Source organism: Camelus ferus, chromosome 7 (assembly GCF_009834535.1).
Source record: "Camelus ferus isolate YT-003-E chromosome 7, BCGSAC_Cfer_1.0, whole genome shotgun sequence".
Classification (NCBI taxonomy): domain Eukaryota; kingdom Metazoa; phylum Chordata; class Mammalia; order Artiodactyla; family Camelidae; genus Camelus; species Camelus ferus.
In genome coordinates, this window is record NC_045702.1 from 14,876,224 (window position 1) to 14,889,964 (window position 13,741).

Genomic DNA, 13,741 nt, shown 5'->3' on the forward strand with positions numbered 1-13,741 from the left:
TTATCATCTATATTTCTATAGTTGTTTTTATTATAGTAATGGTCTAGGAATTCGGATCTGAAAAAAATTTAAAGTTCTTACTGTTAACTGCCTTATTTTACAGAAAATGGATTTGGGTTCAGAGAGGTCAACAACCTTATTGCACCCATATAATTCTTAGAATTGGCTATAAATCAAAAAGCAGTGTCCTTCAGCCTCTTAGACCATTTTATAATAAAAAGATTTAAAAGAATTCAACTATCAATACATGTAATATACACAAAGTTCAACCCTGACACAGTTGGTGACAGAGAAAATAAATCCTAAAATTAACTCAAATTTACCTAGTATGATGCTGTTATGGGTTAGGTTGTGTGCCCCCCCAAATTCATATGCAGTCCTAACTCCCAGTACTGCAGAATGTGATTCTATTTGGAGATGAGGTCTTTAAAGACGAAATGAGTGAAAATGAAGTCCTATCAGTGAACTGTAACCCAACCTGACTGGTGTCCTTCTAAGAAGAAATCAGGAGACGGACACAGAGGCAGGACAGTGTGAAGACAGAGGGAGAAGATGGCCTTCTCAAGCCACAGAGAGAGGCCTCAGAAGAAACCAGCCCTGCTGACACCTGATGTCAGACTCCCAGCCTCCAGAGCAGAACTGCACGGAAATAAAGTCCTGCTGTGTAAGCCACTGGGTCCATGGTGCCTGTTATGGCGGCCCTAGCAAACTTACACGGACACCTGCTAAACAGGTGTGCCAAGAGAGCTGACACACTTGGTGTTAATCCTACAATGACTGTTGATAAAAAGATACAGCATAGAAGAATGAGAGAAATCTAATTTTTCACTTTCCAAAGTTCCAACCTGGCTTGGAAATCTCTCCTGGCTTGATCTCACTGTTGGGCTACTCAGCCCCTAATTTCCACTTCTTGTCCTAAAAGTCAAGGTATGTAGAATAATCTGCAGATTATTGTTGTGTTTATTGGACTAACATTACATCTAAGGTGAGATTTTTAAAATATTTTTATTTTCTAAAATTTATTCTGATGAAACAAAATTCATGAATTCTCCTCCCTCCTTTATCCTGCCCAGTGGGCTGCACCAAACCTTCCTGCAGACTCTCCCCTTCACCCTCCCAAGCTCACTGTGCCTCGTGCCCGGCCCATCAAGCCAACACCTGCTGAGTGACCTTTTACCGACCTTTTACCGTATAAGAAGTGCTGACTCGCAACACTGTTTCTACACCTATGCAGACATGAATAATTTATCTCTAAAAATAAATTGTAAAAGGAGCGAGATATAATTTTAAATGTTGAGGGAGTCCTAAATGTGCTCTGCCTTTACATAACTGCACCAGATGCTTGAGCCATGTTCAGCTTCGCCGAGAGAGGAACACAGGCACCTATCCACCCCCTGCGGATGCAAGCAGGACCCTGCCCAACGAGCCTCTTTCACAGACCGAACACCATTACTAACAACCCTAAAAGCCTCTGCAATTCCTTTAGCGGCACGAGAATTTATTTTTAACTGGGTTTTGTCACTCTGACATTTTTTGTACAGTAATACTTAAACTGCAAGCCTGCAATACAGAAGATTCACACATTTGAAACACTCAAAATTGAATTCTCAGTGTTAGTCATCTCCAAGGTTTTCTTTAAAAGGGGAGAAGTTTACATAGCATAATTTGATTAAAATGTATAAGTTACATATATAAAAATAAACATACACACAGAGGAAAATGACCAGAGGTTATACAGACAGCAGAATTCAGTGCCTTAAATGCTACCTCCAAACAGCCCTGGGTGTTAAACTTACCATCATGACTTTATAGCATATGATCTTAGGCAAGTTTCTGAATATTTCTTATCAATTCAGTCTTTCTCATCTATGGGATGGGAATGACAGCAACTGTTGCCTCACACAGTTATCAGGATGCTAATTAAATTCAATCACAACTCAATATCAGGCCCGTAGTACCTCCCTGACTCAGTGAAAAATTCAGCCTGGGTTCTCACTGGGAGCAAGGTGAGAGTGTACTAAGGCAGTGCAGGGCCTCCCTCCCTGATCAGTACTAAGGATACAGAATGACCCTGTCACATCCCATGGCAAGTCTCGCCTACTTCATGTCTTAGATCCCTCTGGGGCAGATCATAGAGTCTAGGGTCATGCCCTGATTTTTAGCACAACAGAACTTCATTGCTGATAGAAATCCCAGGGACCAACTATGTTTCTTTTTAATATCTGAGAAACTGAAATGCAAAATGTTTACTATATGGTCAATGTCATATGGAAAAAAATCAAGGCTCCTCTAGATGCTCAAAGAAGGATGTTTTCTTGGGGCCTGGGGACTACAGGATAAGAAGGAAGACAGTGCAGTTAGAGACTCATGTCTGTTCCTGCTGCCCCCTGGTCTTTAAGTCACCAGACCCACATCTCCCCTGGCTACCTGAGTGGGAACAGAAGCACAGGCGGAGTGAGAGCACAGGCAGAAAAAAAATTATCTGAGTTGCAACCTGGGCTCAAGTCCAGAAATTGGTATGATCTCAATCCCAAGTAGCTGCTTCTTAACTTTTCTTTAGAATTTTCCATTTTTCTGGAAGCAGCACAGAGGAGTGGCTTAAGAAGAAAGGACAGCACAGTATTTTGACATGATTAAAGATCAAGAAACTGCACAGTGGGAAGTGAAATCACTGGGAAGGAAATTCGGAAAGTGTGCGGTGGGAGTGAGAGAAAAGGAGGAAGGAGAGAGGATGAGTGAAGCTTAGCAGTTTCCTCTGCTCGGAGGATCAGAGAGCAAGCAGATTCGTTTCCCAGAAAGCCTGAAGCTAACTCATGCTTCGCCATCTGACTCTGAGAGGGAACTGAAAGAAATGCCATTTGCTCAAACAATGGATTTAGCAATTCTCTCCTATTCTCTTAAAAATATACACTTTAATTTTTTGCTTTTTCCCCCTTTAGAGAAGTAGTGCGTGTTCACTGAAATCAATCAGAAAATAAAGAAGTCCAATAAAAAAATAATCTGGAATCCTACTGCTCAGAGATAATCACTCAGGGAAACAATAGTAACAACAGAAACATTAACAACAAATATATTCACAATTTTTTTTAACACTTAGGCCCTTCTGGTACTCTCGCCATTGGTTTTGGGGTCCAGTGATTATGACCCAGAAGTTATAATCCACGAATCAGAATCTGGACAGGTGCCTGCCCTAGACATGAAGCGCCCTTCGAAGGCTCACCTGGCCCCGAAGCTCTGTTCATCCTGAGGTTCTCGGGAAGGTGGTGTGTTAGCCACCAACAACAGCTTAATTCATTCTGAGGCAAACCCATCTGGTGGATCTTCTTGGCTACTTTAGAGGTAAACCTCACAGTTTACAAAAGAATGCATGTCAATTTCTACTTTGGCAATGGTTTTGCCACCCGCTGAGAGTCCAGAGTGTGGTTAAGTGAAGTTTATTGAAAGAAGAAAGGAAAAGGGAAAGCGTTCTGAAAAAAGAAGACCAAGTCTTAATTTTTCTAATTAAAGGGCCAGTGCTGAATAAACAAAATAAACAGACCTTTTAAAGCAGAGTACACAAATTCAGGGAAATGTTAAAACAAAAGCTTTGATGTGACTAGTTGGAGAATAGAATTACAGAATTTTGAGAAAACACTTCAAAGGATTTTCCAGTTTACTTCCCTGGCCAGAGGCATGCAACTATTAAACCACCTATGACCAGTGTATGTTTTCTTCAATCATGAAGATTAAAGATTCTTGGTTCTGTCTTGGTAGTTTCTCAGTAACAAACTTCTTAAATTCAACACAAAAGAAAACCATAAAAAAACAGACCTACTCAAAATATTCCTCTTTCTCTTGATAAAACTCCCTTTCTTTATAGGACAAATATCAATTTGCTTTCATCCTGTACCAAGAAGTCTTCACTTATCAAAGCAGTTTTAGAATGCTGAATCATACTCAGCTTGTGGTCAAATATGACCATTCATACTCTTTTCACAGATCCATGTCTAACTCTGCCTTCCCCAAGGGAACAAACAAATCCACACAATTTAGCATTGGGAAACATCCTGTTTATGTGTAAATCATAACTGCTGTGCAAAATGACATTACATTCAACACTTGTTGGTTATAATTCAAAATACACTGGTTTCTCTGCAGAGTAGTTTTGCTGAGTTTAGTTGTGGCATTCAGAGTAATTGCAGTCGGGGAAGAAAGGAGACAGTATGAACATTCTCTGCTCTAAAAGGCAGTAGAGACGTTTTGGTTCTAGGTAAAGTGGGTCAGCACACATCATTCTTTCTCCTGCAGTGAATGTAGCTATAAAACCTGGACAGACTTCATAAAGCAGGTATTTGAGAACTCTGAAAAAATAAGTGATAGCAGATTGGGGAAGGAGAACATGACCCCCTCCCTAATTAAAAAAATAAGAAGTCATTAGAAAGCTAGAGAGAAAGGATAATTCAAGTTGCTCTAGGAAAGTAACATGAACTTTAGGAACAGCAGAAAGAGAGGGATGCATCCCATCGTTGTATACCTTTTAGTCTCCATAAAGGTATAGGTCTGTTGTGCTCACCACTAGATACCAGGCAGAAAAGAGAATCTGACACCCAGCAAGTACAAAATAATTAGTTTTGGAAAAATACTTTGTACTAAACAAACAAATAAATGAGTATCTACAAGATTAGGGCTGAAAGTAAAATTATATATAGCTGAACTTGAGGAGTCACTTTGGCATATCCCTAGGCATTAGATACTGCACAGTTCTATTTAGACATGCATTCTTTCATTCATTCATTCATTCTACCAACCAAACAACAATTCTGGTTTCAGAATACTCTGTGTAAAGATGTGTGACTGGGGCTGGGAACACAAAGATTTATAACAAGATACTGTAAATGATTTCAAGTGGCCTAAGTCTAGTGCAGTGTGGGAAACACAGAATATACTGCTAATGTAATTAGTACCAATCAATTATACTTTGAGAACTGTAATAAGTACATCAACAGTGAACTCCAGTGAGGGGGTAATTAGTTCTGCCAGCAAGAATCAAGGTACAATTCTCTGAAAAGACAGTTATTCAACGGGACCTTAAGAAATACATAGGTTACTGACAGATGAAAAGTGGTGGATTATAAATTGTTAAGTGCATGAATTTTGAAACCAGACTGCAAGAGTATGAGCCCAAGTCTACCACTTATTAGCTGTGTGACCTTTCTCAAGTTACTTAACTTCTCTGTGCATCAGATTCCTCATGTATAATATGGAGATAATTATATCACACAAGGCATAGAGTTGTTGGGGGAGTCAGTTAGTTAACATAAGTAAAGCACCTGTAACAGTACTTGAAAAACCATAAAAGTATATGTAAGATGGAGAAAAGAAAAGGCAAGACACAGGCACCAGCATAAAAAAATGTCCTGAAGTGAAGTGCTTAAAAACATTTTCCTTCTGTTCAGAAAAAAATTGAAGCACAGAGCATGTTAAGTACAAATTACTATGTATAAAATGTGTTTTGCTAACTCAGTAACAACTTTCGGTCATTGATCTTTTATTACAACTGTGGATCCTCAACCCAGAGACATGCACAGATGCACGTGCATCCACTCAAAGCTCCACACGTAATTTCAGGGATGGGTCCACAGAATCAAGGGCAGCAGACGCCTCTTCAAGGTCATCCCTGAGCCACGGTTAGTGGAATGGTCTGATGGGTTTACACACTTCCCATAAACCAATGCTTAGTATGGAACTTTATACAACCCCATGTAACTCTGGACCCTAAAGTATCTAGTCAAAAAATTAAACTGTGAACTCACAGAAGACTGAGACAAATAGAACACACATGACTTCACAGCTGCATCTCAAATCAAAGAAGGGCTGAAGAAGGCATATGAGGGTGCGGTGGTTCTTTGTCTGAGAGGCAGACCTGTGAAGGATGGGATGCAGGTAGTCTGACCCTGAGGAGGAGATGAGGGTGAGAGACACAGTGTAAAAACTGAACGGCTTTGTACTCACATGGTGAAGGAGCCAGGGGGGGCAGACACTCTCCGCAGGTCCGCAGCTTGCACCTGATGGATACTAGAGGCAGCAGGGAATGAGCAGCGAAGACAGTCAGCAAAACAGCGTGGACAGACAGGCAACAAGCCAGGAGAGAGAAAGAGAGACACACAAAGTTTAAACAGAAATTAAATGAGCGCATCACCAAACAGTGAACGAAAAGAAAAGGAAAATCGAGCCAGCCACGGAAATAATCCAAAAAGCCAGTGACAGCGACGAAGCCAACAGGACACACGGCAGGGCCGGCTCTCAGGCAAGCCACAGACTGGAGCACGGGCGGGGCGCCTGCGGAGGCCGGAGGAGCGCTGATGCTGCGCAGGCGGCGCGGGCGGAGGGCTACCACGGTCCTCTCTGGATCTAGGTCGTGGGCATCCATCCGGCGTGCGCGCACGCGCAAACGCACACACGCACGCACGTGCACACACACTCTCACGGTGGGCTGGCACAGCCAACTCATCTTTGAGGAGAATCAAGGTAAACTGAATGCTTTAACACTGTCCTCAGGATTCCAGGGCTTTGTTAGAATATTCGTGTCAAAAGGCAACCAGCTTAAAAAGAGCGACTAGATAAACACTTCACCTACCTTCAGTTAAACCACAGAGGCTTTTTAAAGAAATCCAAAAGTGATACCAAGAAAGCCTAGATTCATCACAGTAATGCCATAATTCCACTCATATTCTTGGTGGAGGAGTGGAACAGGCTTCTCGCTGTTCTCCCGTCTTTTATAAGGAGGGGGTCTTCAGTGGTTACCAGGAAAGACAAAAGGCAGAACTGAGGAAACTACATCCCCGGTTTCCTGTCACTTTTCCATAACCATTCTCTCCACTCTCAGACCATCTGAACAGTTTCACTCTGACTGCAGTAGACATACCCCCCCCCCAATCTCTCTTCTCTGCTAGGTATGCCAATTCTCATTTGAAGCCACTTATGAGTTAACTCCTCGTTATCCTCAACTGGCCATCAGTTATAACAAGTAATACTTCTCAGCAGCTCAGGATGATGGAACCCAGTCGCCAGATTCCAATTTTGCCAACTAAGACATTTTGCCCTTGGATAATACAATCACCCTTAACCATGTTGTCTTAATTGCTAGTGAACTCAGGCTAAGAATCCTCCTAAGCACCTGAGTAATGTAAAATTTCTGATCTTTTTCAAAAGCGCCTTCCAAATAGTGTGATCAACTTATCTGGCTATCATGTGACTAGTATATGAATGTGAACTCAGATGAATCTGCTCTATTACTATTGGGAAGAAGATGTTTCCTGGAGTCGTATTTTGAGTAGACCCATAGGCCATGATACATGAGACATGCTCCTGTACCGGTCGGGGGGTTGGGCAGGGGAGGGGGTACTTAACATACAGGCCTGGCCTTTTAGCTTGTGCACAGTCACAGCAAATAGGAGAATAACCCAATAAATATTTGTTTAGGAAATTCTTTCCTTTTTTGCATAAATGAAGATCTAGCGTCATCACAAAAGCCTATTTAGCTGTTTCTCATGGGAAATCCTCCAGCCATCCATGCACACCAGATCTTGACATTCTTAAGTATACATCTTCCACTTACTGTCCTAAAATGTGACCAAGACATTGTCTATATTATTTTTATACTCAAGAGGTCTTAGATTTGTATTGTTTTAGAATCAACTTCTGAGGCATGTAACAGATAGAACATTATAGATCTTATTCAACACTAAGTCTCAGACACACTGGCAGGCACTGGGGACCTTAAGAGGAAAATCCCAGGGTCTCTCCACAGAGCAGGGAAGACAAGTAAACCAAGAATGACACTATTTTGGATAAATGGTGTGAGAGCACTACAGGAGTGCGGAGTGGCGTATTTAATGGCTAGAAGTTGACAGAAAAGGATTTGTAGGGAAAGGGGTACTTCAATGGAGTTTTAAACTTGAGCTAGAGCTAGCAGATGAAAAGGATGTGAGGAGGGCAAAAATATGATGATACACGAGACAGGAGGTACTGCTCCAGGAATAGCAATAATCTCTGGAGCACAGGAAGATGGGGATGAAGGCAATGATCAAACAGTCTGTAAAGCAGAGGAATATAGGTTTCACGTTTTCAGAAAGATCATTCTAACTAGTCTGTTGGAAAAGCTATCGTGTGAAGGGCAGCAAGGCTGGAAGCAAGGAAATGAACTGAGCATATTTTTAGCGATGCTGCTGAGAGGTAACTGATACGGCTGTATTACTAACAGAGGGAACAGACGCTGTGAGAGTTCAAGATGTGGGAAGTAAACAGGAGGGAGAGTTCAGAGAATGCATGGGATGTGTAACAGTGGGGGTGACCGGGAGGACTCCAGGGCCAGGGACATGCTGAATAAGCGGATGGTGGTTCCATTAGTACAGATGTGAATGGAAAGGGCTCACCGGGGGACGAGGAGGGAAAGCAAAGGAACAGCGTTAAGGAGTCCCTTTTTAGCAGATCGTTTCAGGTTGCCATGAAGTATGCAGGTAAAGATGTCAACTATGACACTTGGGTCTGAGTCTTCAGTTTTTAGAAGAAAGCCTGGGCTGAAGACACAGCTTTGAGACTCATCAGCTCATCAGTCCTAGAGGACACCTGGGGGGCGGGTGTGCTCTCCTAGGGGCAAACCCATGAGGAACACCTGCATTCCAGCAGAAGAGGGGGCCTCAGCACTCAAATCTCAAATATTCATGTTAACATGCGATGTGAGAGGAGCATTAAGTCCTTAAGACGAGTTTAAAAGCTACCCTCTTCTGACAGAGAAACTACACCCTGCCCCGCCAACAGGGTTTTAAACTCAAATTCTAAAACCTGTTTAAACAGTCCTCTTTCTTCTGAAAGAAGGCAGGCAAATGACACAGAAGAAACAGTTAAAAATAAGAAAGAGAGCAAGGAAAAAAGGGAAAGAAGGACGGAAAAAATAAAGGAAATAAAGAATTATCTTTCAAAGATCTCTTTCTGCCTTGGCTCCAACAGTGAAATTCGCACAACTGCAGCCCAAATAAGGAAAAGCTTGGAGGACTCAGAAGATGGAAGGAAACTGTTAAGGAGGTATTAACGGCCAGGCTGCCTTTGAACTGGAAGCTCCACTTGGAAATCCAGTGGAAGAAGTTAAATTTCCAAGCAAGGATTTCTAGTGAAACAGAAAGAAGCAATCTAATCACAGAGGGTAAGAGTAGTGGGTGAGATTTTCTAAAAATGGAGTGTTGAATGATCATTTTAATAATAAGACAATAAAGATCTTGGCTAACCTTGAAGATTTACATATGTTCTTTTAAGAAATGAACAGAACCACTATTAACTGCCCTTTCCCACAAGTCTTTCCTATGGCCTGAGGCTGCTTCGTTGGAGGCGCCACTGCCCCCTGGTGGGAAGTAACAGTATTTTTGAGTTGAGGCTGCTGCTTGACCTATGACCCAAGCAGCTAAACCTAAGAAGTCACATCAACTGTCGTGTGTGCTATGTGTACAAAAAGAAAATAACTCTTCACATTTGTTTCTATGTGTGGAAAAAAGCCCAGATGAATTCCTAACAGTACCCTTACTGAGCAAATAAAAATTATTTCTCAAGGACAAAAACTGAAACTAAACATCTGAAAATAACTTCATGTCTAATAAGGTTATTAAATGTAGAAGCACCAGGCATGAAAATGGGAGCTGTCTGCCTGTACATAAAAGCATTTTCAGCTCTTGAGGGGAAGGTTTAGCTCAGTGGTAGGGTGCATGCTTAGCATGCATGAGGTCCTGGCTTTGTGAAAATTTTCAACTCTATTAACAAACTGTCTACAAATGATCCAAAACAACCTGGACTATCTCAGAGAGGGCTTTCCGCTTAGTAGTTCAGAGCTTTCTCTCACAGCAAGAGTTCGCAGCTTAACTCAATTATTTCTAGAGAGAAAACAGTCAACCACATATGATTGCTTATTGCTGACATCCTGCCTGAAACTCACTAAATTGCATATTCAACCTAGTAGAAGGTAAAGGCAGAGAAAAAAGACAGCCACAGAAGTGAACTAAGTTTCATGAGCGGCCAGAGGAAAACAAAATGAAAAAGACAACCAAAAAATCCCCCTGTATAACGATCTAAGGCACGTGCTGGGAAGTCCTGAGTGACTGGAAAAGGAGGATGCAGAAGAGAGGGGCTCCTTCACCCCAGCTTCAGACTTACGGGCAAACATTAAAAACTAAAAGCCCTGCCGAATGCCGTTCTTCAACATATGCCATCTCAGAAAGAGAGGTGAGGTTTTGGCAAGGAGCAATGACACCCGTGTCACTGGCTTGTTCCAGGCACTTCTTTAGATGGCCGTATTTTCTCCATAAGTATGTGGCAAAGCATGCCTTTGCTTCACAGGCACTACAGGAAGCCAGCCATTCAGTACAAATAGGTAACCATGCAGCACAGGCCACAGACAGGGGGAGCACCTTGGGGGGCCCCTCACTGTGAAGAAGGATGGCCCAAGGCTGAACCCTGACACGGCCTTTCCTGGGGTCAGATCAGATCAGGCATGGGGCATGATATATAGAAGATACTCAGAAAGATGCTCCAAATCCGCCTCTATCTCCATTCCTTTCTCCAACCCCAAATAGACATTTCAACCAAAAATTAGATTCAGGGGCTCTGTAAAATGAATGTATACTCTTAGCAGCTGGTCATTATCACCTCTCAATTCAGTCTGTCAGAACACCCAGGAAAGGAAAGGGGCCCCAAGGGATACACTTCGCTTAAGCACTGGGCAGTGGGTCAGGTTTAATCTAGGCAGGAGAATGCCAGACGGAATGGCAAAGCTGAGCTGAAACATCAGAGGACACAGGACCCCCACATGGGAGCATCAGGAAAAGGACAACCCACTAACGGGCAGAAGGGGACGCAGTGTGGAGGGAGGTGAGCCCAAATCCCGCTCTGCCGACCTCCGGCACCTGGGGAAACTGGCACTCTCCAAGTGACCAGGGTAAAGAGGAGGCTGAAGGCATGCCTTCTTAAAATGAAAAAGAACACACTGAACTAGACAGGCTTTCTGACCCTGAGTCACTCTATGGTTTTCTGCTGGTCCCAGTAAATATAAACTCAAACAGTCGGTGAAGAAGTGTCATCAATCTAACGTACCATACAGCAGTAATTTCTGAAAGAAGGGTGTGGTCACCGAATAGTAAACATCAAGAAGAAATATGTGCGACAGACCAAGGATCTGCTGAGTTTCCTGGACTCTTCTCCTTTCTCAGCATAGGGAGGCCCCCGACCATGCACATGCGCTGTGCCCTCCTCTCCACGGTCTCCATGTTCACAAAGGCGGGCAAGGGCCAACTCACTCATTGAGTAAAGGCATGGACGTTCTCCTCTTGCTCTTCTGAACCATGTTGGCCTGATTCCTCAGTGAGATCCGGATCATAGCTGGGGCCAGCCTACAGGGCTCCCCATCCACTTGCATGGGGATGGATTTGTAAGTTAGCAGCATGACCTCCCGACACTGGTGCAGCCTTTCTCCGTGGCCCCCAACTTGCAGGGCAGCCTGTAAAAACAAGAGGCAAAAGGAAGCAAGAGGTTAGTTCTTAAGAGCTATTCAGGGAGCCTAGAAACCCCAAATCCACTGTACATGATTATCAAAAAGCCTTTGATAAACTTATTGAAAGCTGTTATCCAGGAGTAAAATGGGAAATTTTAAATCATTAATACAAATAATTTAAAATATCTAAACTTTTGATGGCTTGATCACATATCCTCATTGATAGCTACTTTTTGCTTTTATGTATTTTCAGCCTTAAGTTAATCATGTTAGTTTACTATAAAAGTTCTTTGTGTTATTTACTCCCATTAAATAATCAATGTACTTAGGAAAAGAAGAGTATAAAAGAGATAAAGTACATAGTTTAAGGCAGCTTCTATATTATATTCAATATATAAATGCATTTATATCTTTTAATCATGCATAATTATATAGTTATATATTATATATTAAATATATGTTATATTTAAATATGCAGCCAATCCTTAGAAAAATTTTCAAACTTCAGGCAAGCTTTTCCCTTTTACTTAAAAGCTCCTCAAACTACTTCTAATCTGTGTAAGATCAATGAAATGCAAAAATAATAATCCTCAATTGAAAACATTCTGAAGAGTAAAGCAGCTTTGAGGATCCAAATCAAACACAGTAAGAGCTCAGTTCACTACAGTGGCCACAAAATGAAAAGTCAATCCAACATTAAAATCCTGCAACAAGTAACCATAACTTCCTTGCTTTCTTTTTTTTTAAAAAATTATATATATATAATAATAAGGGGTGAACTAAAATCAAATATTTGGTTATAGCACACGGAGTACACAGATTATCTTATACAGCTTGATGAACATTGTTATACACAAATGTAACTCTCCATCCAGCTCAAGCTTTAGACAGTTTATAGCAATTAGAAGGTTTCCATGTGCCCCGGCCCAATCTATTTAAACTCCTCCCACCAACCAGTTGGTAACCACTATCCTGACTTCTAGTACCGTAGATTCAACTTGGTTGAGCTTGAATTTCTTATAAAATTAATCATATAATATGTCCTCTTCTGTGTCTGACATCTTTTGCTCATCATTATTTTTGAGTAATAGATAGAAGAGTGTATTTACCTACTCTTCTGCTGGTAAACATTTGATTTTTTCCAGTTTGGGGCTGTTACTGATATAAACTTCTTGTGTTTATCTCGGGGTGGATACATACTCTCTTGGGCACATACAGTGAGCAGAACTGCTGTGCCCTAAGTTCAGATGTATACTCAACTTTAGTGGATACTGCTAAACAGTTTTTCTGGAGGGTTATATTACAATGCATTTTGAGTATCAATCTATAATGAAGTGAACAAACTTTTTTTTTTTTAACATTTTTATTGATTTATAATCATTTTACAATGTGTCAAATTCCAGTGTAGAGCAATTTTTCAGTTATACATGAGTGAACAAACTTTTAAAAGGAGTTAATACTAACTCTTGCTCAAAATCTAAAAGATTTACTTGAGAAAAAAAAAAAAAAGAAAAACCTACCTATTATCAGGTTGTTTCCATATGTCTCATCTCTATCTTACAAATGGGAAAGAAAAAAAAACCCTGAGATTTGTGATGTCAGCTTCCACTAATTTGGTTCCCAGATATTTGCATTTATCTGATGTTTTGAACTATTTTTTGCACTTGCATTATTTGAACAATAGAAACCTGACTGTCTATAGATGCAAAGAGAAAAAGAACACAAAAGGATAGAAAGGAGGGAAAGAAAACAGAATAAAAACAGAAAAATGAAGAACTTATCATTCTTGAACACCTTCGATGTGAAAAGCATTCAGTTGTGAGCTTTACATACAATTTTATTCAATTACTGGGAGAACAAGGAAGCAGAGGAGAATGAAGTGAGAATTTACTAAAATTCTTTCTGGCCTGTTACCCAATCCTCTATTACTCGGCTGAAAGTTTTTCTGGCTGTACTTCAATGACCCTAAATGGTAAATTAAATGTTAATCTATTGATTTGAGCCACCATCTCATATCCAGAATTTTCCCAATATATTTCCCTTGCCTTCAAGTACTCCTCAGCACCATATTTACCTGACAACACTGTATCCCTTCACCCACTGGAGGAAACACCAGTTTCTTCTTTTTCCCCCAGTCTTGACTGGGCCTAATGACAAATAAAAATGCAGAACTTGCCAAGTGAGAACTTCTTCCTCTGAGTTTGACAAGACTGAAAATTGCTTAAATAC

The 13,741-nt window shown here is 41.2% G+C and overlaps 1 protein-coding gene across 3 annotated transcripts in view; it reads right to left on the reverse strand.

The window, feature by feature from the left end:
* The window catches only part of DGKI (diacylglycerol kinase iota), a 397,841-nt gene that overhangs the window by 120,213 nt on the left and 263,887 nt on the right, over window positions 1-13,741 (reverse strand). For 2 of the 3 annotated variants that reach the window (XM_032483435.1, XM_032483434.1), the window contains one exon: window positions 11,319-11,518. In XM_032483435.1, coding sequence (XP_032339326.1) covers window positions 11,319-11,518 — 200 coding nt within the window. Of the gene's footprint in view, window positions 1-5,991; window positions 6,055-11,318; window positions 11,519-13,741 lie in introns of all 3 variants that reach the window. The other variant, XM_032483433.1, reaches the window with a different exon arrangement.